Source organism: Orbicella faveolata, unplaced genomic scaffold, assembly GCF_042242905.1.
Source record: "Orbicella faveolata isolate gen_17 unplaced genomic scaffold, um_ofav_v1 contig_13, whole genome shotgun sequence".
In the NCBI taxonomy this organism is placed as follows: Eukaryota; Metazoa; Cnidaria; class Anthozoa; order Scleractinia; family Merulinidae; genus Orbicella; species Orbicella faveolata.
In genome coordinates, this window is record NW_028301540.1 from 27,529,983 (window position 1) to 27,548,896 (window position 18,914).

The 18,914-nt window shown below is 39.0% G+C and overlaps 2 protein-coding genes across 2 annotated transcripts; both read right to left on the reverse strand.

Annotated features, from left to right (window-relative positions):
• Nucleotides 1–6,448, reverse strand: LOC110040490 (uncharacterized). Its single transcript, XM_089285266.1, has 4 exons — nt 6,277–6,448; nt 3,623–3,806; nt 2,855–2,964; nt 1–1,514 (listed from the first exon to the last, which is right to left on the reverse strand). Exons 1-4 carry the CDS (start codon nt 6,298–6,300, stop codon nt 1,284–1,286), a joined length of 549 nt encoding a protein of 182 aa, XP_089141392.1. The 5' UTR covers nt 6,301–6,448; the 3' UTR covers nt 1–1,283.
• Nucleotides 6,449–9,694: 3,246 nt separating this feature from the next.
• Nucleotides 9,695–17,176, reverse strand: LOC110041753 (uncharacterized). The gene is made up of 4 exons (XM_089285267.1): nt 16,925–17,176; nt 13,691–13,747; nt 12,353–12,403; nt 9,695–10,905 (listed from the first exon to the last, which is right to left on the reverse strand). The coding sequence occupies exons 1-4, from the start codon at nt 17,079–17,081 to the stop codon at nt 10,445–10,447; spliced, it is 726 nt and encodes a 241-aa protein (XP_089141393.1). The 5' UTR covers nt 17,082–17,176; the 3' UTR covers nt 9,695–10,444.
• Nucleotides 17,177–18,914: the final 1,738 nt, after the last annotated feature.

The following is an 18,914-nucleotide window of genomic DNA, read 5'->3' on the forward strand; positions in this document are numbered from 1 at the left end:
TACAAGGTTGAGAAACGTTTTATTAAAAATCCTGCATTTCTTTTTTACAATACTTTAAAAATGTTGCTTCAAAATATTTTTTACCTAACACTTAGAGTTCCTAAAAGTGTTGTAAACTATAATAAATTAAAATTTCAGCTCAACTTTAACTCTAACTAGTTTAAAAATGTGGAAAACATGAATTCAGTAAAGGAAAGTGGTTTTACCTGCCACTTGAAGCCACAAAAGTTAACTAGAACTCTAATGATGAAACCTTACTTGATTTAACACACATTTCAACTAATTTTCTTTCAGTAACCAAGTCTTTCCTTTCTCTTTTTCAAAATTGAATAAATAGAAAAAATAATATACGGTTTTGAGTTCACGATATAGTTTACGATATATACTTAAAAACTATCGGATATTTCATATAAACCTACAAGATCAGGTAAAATATAAAACGTTCTCCGCTTAACGGTATTATAAAAACACAAGCTTTCGACTTTCGGGCGGGCGAAACGATATGAAGGCGCTAAAAATTCTAAAAGATGGTGTTGTGTTATTTTGTATGTGTTAAGTCATTCAGAGAATTAACATACAAATTCCAAACTGTAGTATAAAAAAACTATAAACTAGGACAATAATTACAACCAGCAAATGTAGGGGAAAAAAAATGTCTTGATCATCACATTTTGTGTAAAGCTCCGTCGATACCACGCCGGAGGAACTTGAACCGACGCAGCTTTATTTCAACGGTTAGGCCTACTGTCCACGCTAATCCGTCACGAAAAAAAGAGCTTTTCGAAAACGCTCTTCAAACTGGAGAAATTTGAAAACGTGGCTTTGCGTGTGGACAGAAAACGTTTTGAAAACGGAGATTTTTTGAAAACGATGACAGCACGTTATTCATGATATTTCTCTGTCCGAGGTTTACTCAACCACAAATCCAAAATGACCGGTGATTGTTGCATTTTCAAATTCCTTCGGCGTGGTGTAAACGAAAACATTCGATGCGTTTTCAGAGTGATAACTCCGTTTTAAAATTCCTTCGTTGTAATGTGAACGGGGCCTACAATGAAGGCCTGCCAGGGGGATACACAGTTTCCATTGGTCCCTTAAAAAGAATCCCCATTTTTTTCTTTGTTCCCTTTTAATTAGTTCATGAATTGTTTAGTAAAATGTTTTGTCAACTTTCCAGTTTATAGTAGAAATATCTCTTGGTTTCTCAAATTAATCCAAACGCTATCCCTCATTCTTTGTGAAATAACTATCGTTCCCCCCTTGGAATGGCGGCCTTGCAACGGTCAGTTGATAGCTGTCATTTTGACCCAGGCCTTCCAGTCTTGTTTCCAGCTCTTCCTCTTGCCTAAATACACGCCACCAGAACAGCTGCATCTCATTACCTTGTGACTGGTTCCAAAAATCAGCATTTCGTAATGCTCAGTGGTTTTGTTGTGATCTATGATGTACTTTAGCTTGATGGTTTTCTTCTCGAACTCGTATGTATTGTCAACGGGATCCACAGCTGATGAATTCTGTAATTGAACAATAAGGCCTGGTTTTTGCTACGACATAAGCACAAACACAAGCACAAGCATTGTTACAACAGTCCTGAGGACGAGCACAACACAAGCACATGCAGAACAAACATTTTTGTTCTTCTTGTGCTTGCACTTATTGTTATGTCAACGCGCTGCTTTAAGCATAAGCATAAGCATAAACATAAACATCGCCCGCCATCTTTTTTTACGTATCGAAGAGAAATGGAACTTAAGATTAAGGCAATTATCCATTCTGCTCATGCGTACTTTCTCATGTTGGCGTCCTCACTAAGGTTATGCTTACGCTTGTGCTTGTGCTTGTGCTTGTGCTTGTGTTGGGCTTAAGAATTTAAGAACTCAGAACTCACAACTTATTGTCTAAAACATGCAGGGTATCACTTAAAATACTTGGATGACCGCGACATGCAGAGGCTCCGGCTGGCGCAATTCTAGTTGCCCAGCAACGCTTCAGACATGTGGCATCAGTCGCGCGACAACCAAAGACACGTCTGGGAAGAAAATTAAATTAAGTTCTGTCACGGTATTAAAAATCATGCTGCTGTAGTAGAAACCCTCTTAAATTCAAAGATTACAGTACTATTCTACTAAAAGGAAACCTCTACTTCTGCGGTAAACTGCTATTGAAACTGGTGAAATATTTTAATAATACGAATTTAATAGGAAAAGCATTTTAAGTGTTAATTTTTAAGTTGCCATTTTCGATCAAAATTGCCACAATTCAAAACACCTGCCCATTCTTCCTCGCAAAGAAGTAAAAGCCTTACCCGCGGGAAAATTCAACACTTAATCAGTTAAATTTGTATCAAATATTTTCGTAACACTGGAACGATAGAATAGTTTTCCTTTATTTTATGAAATCTCCAATTTGAATATTTTTTTAAGCAGGAATTAAATAAAACTAATAACGACATTTTGTTTCGGCAGTGAAGGATTTCTTTACAGTGTAATTTAGTCAGCCTGTCTATGTTTTAACGAGCTTTTGGTGGCTCTCTCCATCACTGGCTATGCTTTGCCCCAAGAGTCACTCTTCTTAGATTTCACGGTAAATAAAAGGTATTTACTTTGTGAGGGCTTCGGGGATGACTGTGGTTTTGTAGAAAACCGCAAACAAACAAACAAACAAACAAACAAACAAACAAACAAGGAAAACAAGGAAACAACAACAAAAACCAGAACAAGGACTAAAAAGAAACGACAGCAACAGCAACAAGATTAAGATGGTGACATTTGAAATTTTTATCGAAAGCGGGGTGATATGCAGTATGAACCGACAAAGATTACGTAAAATCTTTGCAAGTATTCGAGAGGCTTACCTTCACCAGGAGCTTTCTCTGACCCTCAGCCAGGATGTGATCAGGCATTCCGGCGGGACGTAAACTGAAGTGAAAGTTATCTCCTGTCTTTTTTCTTTGCAAGATAAATTCTGTGTACAAAGATTAACGTAAACGTTGAAAAAACGGTAGGAAACTGCAGAAACCCAGTGCAAAACAAAGTCCCGGAGGTGAAACGGTTGGGACGGGGTGAGGTCTGCCACACGCAAGCGGAAAGGATGTTTGTCGAAAACTGCGCAGAAATACCATTAATTACTACTTGGTAGCAAATATTATTTTCAGTAGCATGCATATGATTGAGCTCATTACTACTCTTTGAAGATACTAATCGGGAATCTTTTATTGAGTCATTGGCTCAGTCGGTCGATCGGTCACTTATTCAATCAGTCAGTCAGTCAGTCAGTCAGTCAGTCAGTCAGTCAGTCAGTCAATCAGTCAGTCAATGAGTAAGCAAGGGAAGAAATGGGTGAGTGAATTTATGAGTAATTGAATAAATGTTTGATTTTCGAAGACGTGAGGGTTGATTAACATCTTAAAGTTACTTTTAATTGAAATATATAGAAAGCCTTGTTGCACTTTGAACGGCACCCGAGATTGCTCTCCGAATGCACTGGGTTGGTCGGGCAATGGGAAACAAAATATTTCATGGTGATGGCCATATGTCGAACAAGACTGGCTTAGAGAGTTTATCTTCCTCTCGGGCACCACTCTGCAATTACACACAAATGCAAAATGTTCTGCGGTACGTACTTGTGCCCTGTTCCTCTTGCCTCCCGGTAAATGACAATCTGAATTCGTTGCCATTCTCAGTAACCAAAAGGAATCGCCTGGATCTGTTTCGCCGCGCAAACGGTTCTAAAGTAACTGTCCATGTCATTGGTTTGCATGATACATTGCACCACGTAAAGAACTGGAAACTCACAGTCAGCAGAAGCTGTTCAGGATGAAGAAGAAAACATAAAGTTCGGACGAGCATTTCATTCCCAAGCCAACATTTCCAAATTTCAGTTCGATCCTGAAATGCACGAGCATTCCTGAACGAGTTCTTGAGAACTCCTTGGCGCTTCTTGGGTAAACAAATAACATATTTAAATATTTACATATTTACATTTTATTGTATCATCCTATCCACCCCACCCGTCACGCATTTCACCTTTACTCTCCCCTCGCTCTCCACTTAAGCCAAGCATTTGTCATTACCTAACATCAGGCGCCTGATGAATCAGATGAGACTGACGTGTCTCCAGAGCCACCGTTTTCCTCGTACCAGCGCCCCACCGGCTTAGAGGGACAGGCGCCTTTGGGAGCAAGAATGGCTTTCAATTGCCAATGCTCTAGTTTTATTAAAAGGGCCCAGACTGCTAACCACTTAAGCTGGTCTCGTACTCTAAGTTACATTTTATCCTGGAAAAAGGATTTCAAGTTCACGTCTGCTTATTGGCTCAATATGGGTCATCTCTCACGAGTAACGTAATGTAGGTGGTGAAAGATAGTTGGCTTAAATGGAGATGGAGGGGAGAGTGAGGGTAAAATGCGTGAAATACATTAAAAACCTATCGCTGCAATATTTCCTAGGAAACGAAACTGTAAAGTGTGGTCACACGTATTCGTTTTTTGCGTGACAAGTGTCACGCCTACAATGCCATGTGTTATTTTATTTATTTATTTTTTAAAATACGGTTAAAATTGAACTTTGCAGTCTTGAAGGTCTTCATCCAAAACCTATGGGTTGTTTCGAAACTTCTAGATCTGCGCGGTTTAGTAAGTCATTTCTGAGTTGCTTTTTACCTCTGTTTCAAAACGAGTTCTGGTGCAATTCCCTTCATACGGAAACGAGATTTTCTTTGTTCAAGATTTCATATGAAAGGAAGTGAACCATGTCATGACACGTTTTGAAACAGAATTAAAAAGTAACTCGGAAATGGCCTATTCAAGTTTGGGAGGGAGCTCTTAAACATCCAGACTACCCATCTTAAAAGTGACACGAGTGATTATTTTCCAAGCCGGCACTATCTAGGGTTAGATAAATTATGCTCGAAAATTTGAGCATTATACTTTTGAGCGTCACTCCTATAATCATTGCTTCATGCTCGAAATTATGCTCGTGCCCTAGCATTATGATCAAAGATAAAGGGTGAATTTTGCGCAAAAAAAAAGGACAAAATAGGGGCTAACATATTATTTAATGTCCTTGTTTTAAATAACAACAACGCCTTTGAAATAAGAATGCTCTCATACGGAGCAACAAGAGCTAAATGTCAGCAGTCTCTTCAGTTCGGTTCATGACAAGTGAAAACTGCCTGGGGAGCCAGGCATAAAGTAAGGTAGCCAGGCCTTCAAACAGAAAACTAGGCCTTCAACAAAGCCAAATAAGTGCATAAAGCAGCCAAAAGCCCACAATTGACATTTTTAAACACATTAGTTTGACGCTTTTATTAGCAGGATAATTTTATCAACTTTTACGCTCCCAAACATGGCTATTATGTCGGCATTATGCTCGATGCTCGCACCATAGTATTATACGCGAAATTATGCCAGATAATTTATCTAACCCCAGTGCTACCGCAAAGTTCAAAGAAAATTGACAGGCTATGGCGTGTAAAGGCCTAATCGTCTTCTTGTTTACTGCCAATATGTCATTTGGTGTTATTCAAGAGCTTGGCTCGGAGTAGGTACTGAATATTTACGTCAGTTGTGAAATAGCAACTTGTCTAGATCTGCAAAATAACTACACCTTACCTAGCCAAAATGAAGATGATTCATGACGGAAATTCCCCTCATAATTTCGGGAATTTCCCTTCACGGTGAGTCTTTTGTAAGGTTCAATTTTCTTTTTTCTGGAATAATTCGCTTTAAATTATTGTTACAATTACGATATCTTGGACGCATGCAGAACTCTTCGCTGAATTTTTCTCTAGTTGCAATAAACAAATTCATTATATGACTGAGAAAATAACTTCAAATAACTTCATGGAGATTGGTTGAGAGTGTTTCAATTTACGGTTAATTTTTAATTTGCACTACAGTCCAAATTAACGCGCTCGCGTTCGTACTATTCTCAGTCATATTATAAATGAGTAATCGTATTAATCTCGGGCAATTACGCCACTACTCGTGATATTTGTAAATTCATTTTGAAATGTCATTTTGAGGAATTTTAAAACAACACTCGCTAATTGCACTCGCGCAGGCATTTACCTATACAAATAAATAAACAACTAAGTATCGATGTATTAGCACTGCTTAACTAATGACGGATACCGCAGACTTAGAAACAAACATAACAATGTACAGGCAAATCACAGAACGCAAATATTTTGTTTGCAATTGTCCTGCATTGCTCAACCCTTTGATACAAAATTTTATGACGAATTTGTATTATTTATAAAGGAAAAGAAACCTACCCCGACCAGCCGTATGGTATCCATGTTTTGGTGAATACACAGAATTGTCGTAGAACCAAATCAGTGAGTTGTTGGCCCGAAGGATAGTACCAAATCAAAATCGAAAATGAAATTGAAGTAAAGATAGTGATGATGGGTATTTGATATACTTTAACATGCTTAAATGCACATGGGAAAAGTTAAGTTAATTAAATTCGTATTCATTTGCCTATTTTGACTTTATTTACGTCATTTGGTTTTCGAATGTGCATTTTGGCATATTAAAGATATCAAACTATTTTCGCGGTAAATTCCCCGTTTATTAAAATGAAACTGAAAGTGGATGTTAAGAGAAAACTGACTTATATTGGATTTTACTGGTTGTTAATAGAAATCTAATGACAGTGAATACAATTTTAGGCAGATTTATTTCTACGCCGTGAAGCATTCCCTCCACACTAATCTCTCGTTCGTGGTTTATTTACTTTTAGATAATTGATAATATTTATGCTGTATACTAAACTCTGAGAAACGATTTAGCTGGATATATTATACAAACACGTATTTCTTCCATGTTTATTGAAGTTTACTTAAATCTGTGAATCAGGACAAACAACAAAACTTCAACGAACCCTATTTCCGTTGGCATTTACGTTGCTTTCATTTAGGAAACAATCACTAGCTAACATTACATCCGAAAACGTGATTTTAGCTGGCGTGCCTCCTGAGAAGCAATATCCTTAAAGGTAAAAATTTACTTTAGGTTGTATCGAGGTCACACATTTAGGCACAATGAGGAGTTTTCGGAAACTTATTGAAATCTTGCTGACCTTTACATTTCTAACACCTTCAAGGTCCTTTGTTCTCAATCCGTGAGTTTAAATTAAAATTCCTTCCCTGAATGACTTTGGGTCCGGGCCTGAGATGTATGATAACACAGGATGTTCACTGTATCCTCAAATTTGGAGACAACTGAGAATTCCTAAGTGGATTGACTACATTTTCACCACGGTAACTAGCACAAAGCAATCTTAGGCACTTTCGTGGGAGCCCATGGCTATCTAGGAAGCAAGTATAAGTGTACAGGGAACAGTTCTAAGCGGTTAATTAGATGGCAGAGGCATCTTCGAAGATTCAGGTTTCTTTTTACAGTGCGTTTCCTATACGAAAAATTTATGCAGTAGACACATGTCAATTTAGTATTTTGCGCAGTATGTTAAACGTTTTTTATTGTTGCGTTTATGCCTGAGGTACTTTTCTTTCTTCACCTAGGATAATTAAGAAATTTGTATCTGTCCACAGACTCTTCATGGAGCCCACGCCATTCCGAACTTTTTGCGTTGGAATCAGTTCCGGTCCCGGGATCATTTGCGGCACAATTTGGGATCATTTGCGGTTCGGGGATCATTTGCGGGCCTGTACATATACCGGAATATGTGTGCACGTTTGTAAAATGAGTGTTTAGAAGACGTGATTTATTTCTGATAACTAACACATGAGTAAAAAATTTACCCCGTCGATTAGTGGGGTCACGAAAGTGTATCTCACTTGATTATAGTACTGGCTGGGAACCAGAATTCCATTACTGATGTTATGGGTACATGTCTGTGATCGAGTAAATATATTCCAGAGATAAATGAGTGAACATATGCACGGAACTCATTTTGGTTGCAAACTGCACTCTCCGTCACTGAAATCCGAAATAATTCTAGGCTGGAATTACCACACATCTTAATAAATTTAGCGCTGAATAAGGTCATTCAATTAATGAGTTGAGGAATACCAATTTATTTGAACGCCTGGATGATAAGTATCTCTCACAAGCACGAGTGTTGTTTACATCCGGTGACTTGTGGAGACTTTGATATTGCAACTGGGAGTAGAGATGGCGCTTCCCTGGTCCCAGAGGTTTTTCTTGATTTTTCTTCTTTTCGCGAAACGGCGAACACGAGTCGCGAAGCGGCGAGAAAGAAAAACCTCTGGTTACCTTGGACTTGAATCTCACTTTCATGCAGACGCCAGCTGTCAAACGCGTCAAATTGATAATTACAAAAGGGACCAATGGCAACTTAGCAATCACGTGCTTATCAGCCGCTAATGATTTCCACTCGGGTGGTGGAGAGTAGTATCACTTGACCTACTTGGCCGGGGTCAACGCGCGTGTTTGCAGGAATTGATGTTTTCATCCGCAACGATCGCGAAGGTTCTGTCTTGTTAAACATTACTACGGAGCATGTTTCTCCACTTACTCGTTTTGTAAGAAGGACTCGGGACTTCCAAATGGAAAGGCCTAAGCTTCTTGTTTTCGCTGCTCAAACTGGCCACTGAAATGCCACGGTTTTGCAGTTCGCGGATATGAGAGTACACGAGAGACTTAGAGGACACACAATCAATATTGTGGCAAGATGAGGGTATGAATAACCTGACGGGTACAGGTATTTGCAGACATCAGGGAGCAACTGAAATATAATTGATTTTCCATGTCCGGTTGGCAGTATGGCAAACAACACATCCTTGCGATTTATGACTGCGAGCAAGGATTTCTTTTGATGTTCGGTGAGACTTTCAATCTCTGGAAAACGCTCCTCGAGTACCGAAGTCAAAATTTCTTCGAAGACACTGTCAGAAACATAATCCATGTCGAACACAGGCGAATCTTGAACGTGTATAAACTGAGAACTGAAGTATTTTGCAAACAAATTCCTTCCCTGGTAGAGAGGCAAAATTTACCTCAAGAAGTGCAATGACAGATATCCCCACCGTCCCCTCGGTATTACCAATCAAACGAACCAATCGTATTGATTTGCGTGCTTGTAAAAATATCAACCAATCCAAGCGCGAAGGTCAGATCCTGACCCTGGCGTCTGCATGAAAGTGAGACTCAAGTCCAAAGTAACCAGAGGTTTTTCTTTCTCGCCGCTTCGCGACTCGTGTTTTCACCGCTTCGCGGCTCTCTCGCAGCTCTCTCATGCGGAGAAAAATCAAGAAAAACCTCTGGGACCAGGGTAAGATGGCGCTTTTGTCAGAGCACTCGCTTCCCACCAATAGCTACCAATGTGACCCGGGTTCGATTCCCAGGCCCAGCGTCATATGTGGGCTGAGTTTGTGGTTGATTCTCGTCCTTGCTTCGAGAGTTTTTTCAGCGGGTTCTCCGGTTTTACTCCCTCCACAAGAAAAAAAGAAAAAACACTTCTAAATTCCAATTTGATCGGGAATCCGAGGGCCAACAAGAACAAATAATGTGGCTGAAATCAAACATCCGGTGACAATTCTCAGAGACTACCTCCTATGTACCCATTGTTTGATTGTACAATTTATACATGCTACATATTTCAATTGTAGATACATTTTTGTTACTATTCCTTATTTGTAAATAATTTTAATTTTTTTTGGTGTTGTTGTTGTGCCCCCAGTTAGTTGTGAAAACTAAATACACTGCCACATTAATAAAGCTTTTACTTACTTCACTTACTTTACTTGTGGGACTTTGGAAATATACAATAACTGTAAAGTTAATATTTTTAAATATTTCTATTGATATCGATACATGCTTTCAAAAGTTTGTAAAATGAGCGCACGACAGCCGTAAGAAACAAATTTTACCGTGACAAATTGACGGGCTTATCCAAGTGTATCTCATTTGGTTATAGTACTGGCTGGGAACCAGGCCCGGGTTGTTCGAAAGCCGGTTAACGGTAACCCAGGATTAAATGTTCACTGAAGTGTTATTTTTTCTTGTTTAAAAATGTTTTTCACCTCTAACGTTTGGTTTAGTTTGAGATTACTACAGATCAAAACTGTAGGGCAAACGATATAAACAGAACACCTCACCAAAAAGTTACAAAACTGAAATCAAAATTCTCGCTAATCCTGGGTGAGCTTAATCGGGCTTTGAACAACCCATTTATTTACTGACGTCGCCTGATTAGAGTTATTTATGGATACCTCCTGTATTTGGCATACAGTGCAGTAATTAGCATTCCTCAACACGTTACTTACTTCATTCAACAAACCTCAAGAAATGCATATGCTCCCAATGTTACATGTATTTTAAAAGATCCCAGCCTACAATTTCTTTTGGATTTCAGTGGCATGGGGTGTAGTTTGCAACCAAAACAAGTTCCAACCCTTTTTTCACTCACTGAGGTGTTCAATTCCGAATCCATCTATTGGCCGGTGCCCACTACATCTATGGTACATGTTTTCGTTTCTCGCCCGCAGATCTAAAAAGCACATCAGTAATACGTTTTTGCTCATGTGAAATATTGGCTATTGGGAGAGCAAACTTTGTGGGTCCTTCAAACCGAGTCAAACCACCAAATTCATCTGACAATCTCCTATAACTACATTTAAAGTTTTCTTCTAATATAGTGGTTTTGGTCAGCAGCAAACGGTAGTGTAGTACAGCCCACAAGTAAACAACTGTTGTAGGAAGCCATTGGAACGTGTTCATGAGAACAACATCAGTCTCAGAGTCGTAAAGGAAAATTTCAAATCCACTTCTAAAGACTTGGATTATGGGGAACAGAGTCCTTTGATAACTGTAATGGTGCTTATAAGCAAAGAAAAATGTTATAGCAGTAGCAATGGCTTGGGAAAATCCTAATCCCATGTCACTTGAATCCTGCTTCCCTTCAATCAATGAACAACCTACAAAATGAATACAAACAAAAATGTCTGAAACTGGTCGGCTTAAGTGTTTTGCTTTCTTTTTCCTTGAGTGGCTGGTGATGGCTGATGTTAAGGAACAAGTTTAGATATATTTCTAGCTTCTAGAATTCACGGCTATATAGTCGTAAAGAAAGTCAGCACGATAATTTGAAAAAATTTCAAGATACTACAATGCAAGCCATGTATTTTGCTACATCAACCTAAAGATTAATCTAGGGGGTACTCTGGATGTTTTTCGGTAGGGGTGTGCCGCTGTAAATCTGATACCCTTAGCCTATACCAGACTGTGGTCAGCTACGACCCTATTCTAGACTAGTTGCGAAAAATTCCCACCCTATCCCACACTTGCTAGTCTCCAGGAGGTTACCCCTTGAGCTACAAAGTCTTTTCGCTTCAAGTTGTTTCAATACAACTCGAAGTTGATACTTATTTTTGATTACTTCTTGATGTGAAACCCACGCGCAATGTTCAAGCTCTTACTAATTGAACCCTACCCTTCACAGCGGCACATACCTATATACCTTAAATATGGGAGTATCCTCCCCCTCCCCCCCCCCCCCTCGATTAAACAAAGTGGCTATGAACCACGAGGCCACTGAACTGAGTTTCATTTTATACATTGCCCACTATCATTAGGTATCACAGACGTGAGTGTTGCAAGGATGTTTAGGATATATGTTGAGCCAAGAGAAAAGAGTATATAAAGGCCACAAATTTTCCAGCAGCCAATGACTTTCACAAAATTAATGCTCAAAACCCAACCCCCTCCAGGACTTTTGACCAGTCCCTGATCATTTATTTATCTTTGGAGGATAGATTTGTGCAAAAATGTCGACTTGTTCTACAAATGGCAGTGGTATGGCCGTATTTATTTGGATGTACACAGGAACATGTCATCGATTCACATACAATATGGATCAATGTTGCAGTTTGTGAACTGGACATGAAGTATCAACTTCATCTCCTTAACTTCGGAGCCATTAGAATGCATGTATATGTGTCACTCATTCATTGAGGAGAGTGGAGAAATTGGAATGTGAACGTAACCTTAACTTAAAGTGCTTTCAAAACCTTGAAACAGGAAATACAAGGGATGTTGAGATTCCCATATTTTGTCATTTTTTCATGAAAGCAAACACTTTTCCTAATGTTGATAATATCCACCAATGCATGCACTACCTATTTTGGAACATACAAGGTACTAGTTCATTTGTATGTAATAAATGAATAATGATAATAATAATGATGATGATGATGATGATGATGATGATGATGATGACGATGAAAAAAATAAAGAGTTTATTACAGCGCATCCACTGGGTGTCTCTTCGCCTGTAAACTCTAAATTACAATTTATCTAATACTAGAAATTATATAAAAAGCGTAAGTTACAATTATGCCTAATGATAACTGTTTTTATCCTTACCAGCATCAAGCATGTCTTTGTCCTGGTCAAAAACAGGTTGAGCAAGAACAGCTGAAAAAAAAAAAAAAATCAAAGGCTCTTAGAGCTAAGTGGCCTAAACCATTACATGAAATACGTTAAGCTGCATGATGCAAGACGCAACACAATGACAATTTAATCAAATCTAGAACGTGCAAGCAATCCCCTGCCCTTGCGTTACAGTTATAATCTTACAGTCAAAAAAATGAAGAGTTGATTAACTTCTCACAACAAAGATCATGAGTGAAAATGTGCCCCCGCCAGGAGTCAAGCTCAGATCTTCTAATCACCAGAGCTTAAAACTAGGCCACTGAGACAACCACACTAAGATGGCTTTGATTTTGGCTTTATAGTGGAAAGCTCACATGAAGACACCTAGTGACACATTTTATGCAGTTACGATCAAATAACTTTACCCATTCATTCAGTGATTCACAGTCCACTCCCCTGAACACTGATCATAATTAACTGGCATAATTAATTTTGATGTGAAGTGTATATGAAATAATTCACATTTAAACTGCAGTCGTAGATAAAAGTGAAGAATGATCATCGCAGTAAATTTTCCAATTTAAGCAGCTGGAAAGAAGAAGCCTGAAAAAAAAATGAAAAAAAAAAATTAGGGCTTTAATGGGATTCAAACCCGTGACCTCCGCGATACCGGTGTGACGCTCTACCAACTGAGCTATGAAGCCACACATTGGGAGCGAGGTCAATTAATTGAGTTCATGTCTTCCCGTGAGGAGTGAAATGATGTGAAGTATATATGAAATAATTCATATTTGAACTGTGGTTGTAGATGAAAGTGAAGAATGATCATCGCAGTAAATTTTCCAATTTAAGCAATTAGAAAGAAGAAGCCTGAAAATGTGTGGCTTCATAGCTCAGTTGGTAGAGCATCGCACTGGTATCGCGGAGGTCATGGGTTCGAATCCCACTGGAGCCCCGATTTTTTTCAGGCTTCTTCCTTCCAACTGCTTAAATTGGAAAATTTACTGTGATGATCATTCTTCACTTTCATAATTAATTTTGTGCAGCACAAAGTTAATTGCTGGGTAGTCTGTGTAAGCATCTGTGTAAGCATCTGTAAAATTGTACCTTATAGTAACACTACATATGACTTATAAACCTGGTGAAGGGAATTCACTTACCAGTTACTCCTGATGATGCTGAAAAAAAAATTAAAAAGTATTATTTATAAGATTTGGAAGCTCAAGGGCATATTTCTTCTGTTACGATTATCTTCAAACTGTACAAAATGAAGAAACATGTATGTCCAAAATATCAATCTCTTGCACTTTTCAATTTAGCGAAACTCACTTGCATTATTTGGAACTACCATCATGTCCATCTCTCCATGCCAAGCACAAGGGTGACCTACATGTCAATAAAATTAATGTTCTCATTAGCAGAGAGGTATCACAAACCTGGGTTTAAAACAAACACCTACTATGTACATATTACTGTAAAGAACAGGCAATATGGGTCAAATGGGAATGAACCACCAAGCTGCTATAACTTAGATTGGGTGGGCCGGGTCTTTTTGTACAATAATTTAAGGGCCCATGGACAGACATTTTTGGATTCATTGCTAAGGACACCTGCGGCTATTTGATTTTAATAATTTTTCTCCTTTAGGTACAGTCGAATCTTTTGCTCAGTCCAAAAAGCAAAAGTGAAATCACTGAGTCATGTGTGCCCATAACCACACAGCAAATAATGAAAAAGTCTAAAATTTTCAATATTACATAATTATGTTATCAGAAAATCATCCATGGTTTCTTTATCTTTGTCCATTGTTGCATCTTAGTAAACACGGGTGTCATTTCATTATGAAAATATACTTTTTTGGAGAGATTTAAAATATTCATTTCTCCATAACATTTTTTAAAATCTTAAAAATGATTCAAACAAATGCATACTTAGTTACTGATATATTTCCCCCCCAAGGGGGGGAGGGAGGTGGTGTACTCCCAGAAAAATTTGGTGGGGTTGTGCGGCATGCTTCCCAAAACCCTTACCCTATTAATGACCAAAATCTGCGATTTTCCCTACCCTACTTATGGCCAGGCCAAAAATTGGATACCCTATTTATGACTGTTGTGGCTGACACAGTTCCCCTAAACATAATTTTTGAAGGGGTTTTGTTTATGGTCTCATTAATAATGATGAAAAAGTAGCTTCTCCTAAACAACATACCCAATTCAAGACTAGAGTATGAAGACCATACCCTATTTAAGACCAAAATGGGTAAAATTGTTACCCTGTTTATGACCAAAACAGCTGAAAAACCATACCCTTCGGGGCTGCACATACCTGTTGTTGAAAAACAGGAAATCAAATTAGAGACCACTTGGTATAGGACTTTCTGCAAACTGGAAGACAATTTTGTTAATGGATATGCAATTCAGCTAACGAGAGATCTGTGCTGCGGCAACCGCTTGAATGTGCTAGATGTACATGCACGATTATGAGTAATTTTGCATAAGAAACTGCTTCCCTTGGAGTCAAGTAATCTAGCAGGTTAATTTATCAGATAAGAATTCAAATGTGTCAGGTTCATGTAATTTTTTTTTCTTTAATCAAATTTTATAGTTTCCTTTTTTCACCTTATTTTACAAGTCTAAGAAAGTGCTTGAAGGGATAATCTTTGCACATCTTATCTGTACTTGTAAGTAAGTAGGCACTCATGAATTTTTGGTTTTTTGAGTGGTGCTTAAGGTGATTCCTCACACTTGCATTACGCATCCTTACTGCGCATAATTTATGGCGTCATTCGCGCACGCTTGTGCACGTGCACATTGAAAACATGGTGGATTTGCCTTGATATTGAGTTCTGTCAGTTGAAAAATGACTATAGCTCACTAACGAGCTCGGGCACCCCAAATTTTTTTTCCAGTCATTTTAATCAACTAATCATTAGCTTTGCGTGAGAAAAGACTGATCTGATTTGTGTTGTTGAAAATTGAATAAATAGGGAAAATAGCAGCTGCACTGTAGTCTTTTCTATTTTGCAGTTTGATAGCAGTGGCAAGCAATTTGGTTCCAATATTTTAACAAGGGTTCAGCTGTCTGTGTCCAACACAAGACTAGTATTGACTGTAGTTTGAGGCCTGTTTTTATGAGTCTGGGCTCACAAAGAGTTAACAATAACTTGGAATGCATTCTTGTAATAAGCATTAAATAATGCTAAAATGGGACATTTTCAATGCATCACTGCTCCTTAACGAGCATGGGCACCCCCTCTTTTTTATTTTATAATTAAAGTTCTCATATGATAAATATTCAGTGGACAAAGTTTGAACAAAAATCTATTGACAGTTTTATTTCAGGGAAATTACCTTAAGTGGACCCTTTGCATGACATTTTCAGGTCACCATGTCAATCAAGTCAAGTGTCGAACTGAAGTGCTACTGCAGTCTGCAGTCCCACAGTCGATGAATAAGAAATGAACTAAGTGTTGAACTGAAGTACTACTGCAGTCTGCAGTCTCGCAGTCGATGAATAAGAAATGAACTAAGTGTTGAACTGAAGTACTACTGCAGTCTGCAGTCTTGCAGTCGATGAATAAGAAATGAACTAAGTGTAGAGCTGAAGTGCTACTGCAGTCTGCAGTCTCGCAGTCGATGAATAAGAAATGAACTAAGTGTTGAACTGAAGTACTACTGCAGTCTGCAGTCTCGCAGTTGATGAATAAGAAATGAACTAAGTGTTGAACTGAGGTACTACTACAGTCTGCAGTCTCGCAGTCGATGAATAAGAAATGAACTAAGTGTTGAACTGAAGTGCTACTGCAGTCTGCAGTCCCACAGTCAATGAATAAGAAATGAACTAAGTGTTGAACTGAAGTACTACTGCAGTCTGCAGTCTTGCAGTCGATGAATAAGAAATGAACTAAGTGTAGAGCTGAAGTACTACTGCAGTCTGCAGTCTCGCAGTCGATGAATAAGAAATGAACTAAGTGTTGAACTGAAGTACTACTGCAGTCTGCAGTCTCGCAGTCGATGAATAAGAAATGAACTAAGTGTTGAACTGAGGTACTACTACAGTCTGCAGTCTCGCAGTCGATGAATAAGAAATGAACTAAGTGTTGAACTGAAGTGCTACTGCAGTCTGCAGTCCCACAGTCAATGAATAAGAAATGAACTAAGTGTTGAACTGAAGTGCTACTGCAGTCTGCAGTCCCACAGTCAATGAATAAGAAATGAAAATGAAATGTGTAATTTGCACTGGTGTTACACTTTTTGCACTGGTATTACACTTGAACTGCACTGCTCTCAGCCAATCAGAATTGAGTAATTTTTTCATGTATACTATTAAGCTTATTATTCTTCTTGATAGATGTCGATCTATGTGCTAATTAAGTTTATATTTAATGGGGAAACGACGAAAAATAACTCAACATGTTCATGACACATAGCGTATAGTAATTTCCTTCAACACAGCATCCGTAACACAGCGTAACAAGATGTTTAGCTATGTTTGCGACCCTGATAAACTCAGTAAGCTTGTTTGCAGTTTAGTATAAGTTTTGAGCTGCCAGCGTTAACCCACCGAATCCAAAACATACCCGGTCTGTGAACCACCTATATCTGAACACAACTTCGCTCACTGGAATTGACGTAGGACAGCAACCTTCTATTTTCGTGAGGTAAAGTTTTTCAATACCAAGCCATTTACTCACGACTCCCACGGGCTCCATCACTGCCATCCACCGTTCGACGCCACAGATGGCCACCACTATGTGGCCACAGATGTAGAGTGTCACTTCCAAAAAAGAGCGCGATCCGTATAAACAGAAGCATATCACCCATCAAAGAGCAACCTCGTCCCCAAGGACTTCTCCACTTTTTAAAATGGTCTCCCGACGAGCCGCCATTTTGAAAATCGTCGAGGAAAGCACCCTGGGGACGAGGTTGCAGTACGGAAATGGACGAAGTCGTTTTCAACAGAGCGGAACATGACGTGACAGTGAGAATATAAGAGAGGGTCTCCCAGGGGGGTCTTTGTTCCCTTGTTCCGTTCAAAAATTACCCTATGTTCCCATATTTCCACACATTTTCGTTATTTGTTCCCCTTTGTAATTTTTCGAGTTTTGTTCCCCTGTTCCCAAAAAATGGCTAACGTTCCCTTGTTCCCTTCGATATTTTGCCAATGTTCCCTTGTTCCCCAAAACCCCTGGGAGACCCTCATAAGAGACTAGTCTGCAATGCAGGCGTTTTTCACGAGGGAACACAAAATAATCAATGCAGTTAGAGTGTTTGAACGAGGCCGGAAAGAGGCGGGGGAGCGAGAAAAAACAAAACAAACGTATTTTCCCTTCTCTTCCCCTCTTTCAGAGTGTCATCCCCTCCCTCCCATGGCCGCTTTTAACTCGCTCCAGCCCTCTCGCGCTTTCTCATCCAAGATGTTGTGGGAACTGTTTTGGGTGGATTTAGGCACAACCATTCCCCAAAGCCTTCACGTGTGGTCAAGAAAGCCCGCTTGATTAACTGAAAGTGCCCTCGTGTTTTCCCCACAGTACAAAGTCAACAGTCGCCATTACTACAGATGGGTCTTGCGTTTTTCTCCTATATCCAGGACCAGGACCCAAGCTGCTGGGGTGTGCCGTGGAAAAATTTCCATTTTCACAATAACTGTCCAATTTCTCGCGCACTGATTGGCTCATTTTTATCATCAATAAGAGTATAGACGGGTGAAATTTTAATTCATGCAAGCTTTCACGTTCAATTTTCAGCTGTCAAACCGTCAACTCTTTAACCAATGAGATTTTAGGGACTTTTTAAAGTAGCCAATCAAAAAGCGAGAAAAGCTATTGACGATGTTCGCGTCATTTTGGTTAATGCGGAACCACTCGCCGCACAGCCACTTTGACAATGTTTTGACGCAATTTATCATCAATAAGAGGACAGACGCATAAAAAACTGACGTCAATTTGTTAAATAACCCCATACATTTATTACGCACGCAGAATGATTAACTATGCATGCGCTCTATTGTCTTTGAAGACAATAGCATCTCCCTAAGGTATTGAATATATACATTGATAATTACTACTTACTGTATGAATAAAAGAAGATTTTATTGCGCGCTGTAGTTCCATTCTTCTCTCTTTTTCTCCCCCATATTACCCACGCTCCTTACGCATTTTTTCCCCCTTTTTTTTTTCTTGTGCCCCCGCCGGTCTCGAACCACTTACCTTTCGCATACCTCTCGCTTACCAGTCTCTCATCTATACCACTACACTACGAGGAAAATCATTTTTATTTTACTTGACTCGTTAACATTCCAAGAAATTTAAATTACAAATTTACATTCACTTAATCATCTGTTTAAGCATATTTCACGCTGCACGAAAACATGCATTGGTTTTTTTTTAATCAACTGGGTCCCTGGTGAATTTCTTCTTCCTAGCGTTCACTTGAAAACTTACTCGATGCTACACTTGAAGAGTAGGCTCACGGTATCGTTTACGTCAAAGCCCTTTTCACCCTGCAAAGACGTCTTCGTAATCTCGGCGATTGTTGAATGCTCTATCTCTAAA

Excerpts from the sequence above, each read along its gene's own strand:
- LOC110040490 (XM_089285266.1), bottom strand. The coding sequence starts at position 6,300 with ATGGATACCATACGGCTGGTCGGG. Across the intron at positions 3,807-6,276 it reads ATACCATACGGCTGGTCGGG|CTTCTGCTGACTGTGAGTTT; the intron begins GTAGGTTTCTTT and ends CATCCTGAACAG. Across the intron at positions 2,965-3,622 it reads GCAAGAGGAACAGGGCACAA|AATTTATCTTGCAAAGAAAA; the intron begins GTACGTACCGCA and ends CTTTGTACACAG.
- LOC110041753 (XM_089285267.1), bottom strand. The coding sequence starts at position 17,081 with ATGGCAGTGATGGAGCCCGTGGGAGTCGTGAGTAAATGGCTTGGTATT. Across the intron at positions 12,404-13,690 it reads GGTAGTTCCAAATAATGCAA|CTGTTCTTGCTCAACCTGTT; the intron begins GTGAGTTTCGCT and ends TTTTTTTTTCAG. Across the intron at positions 10,906-12,352 it reads CAAAGACATGCTTGATGCTG|GTTGTTCATTGATTGAAGGG; the intron begins GTAAGGATAAAA and ends TTCATTTTGTAG.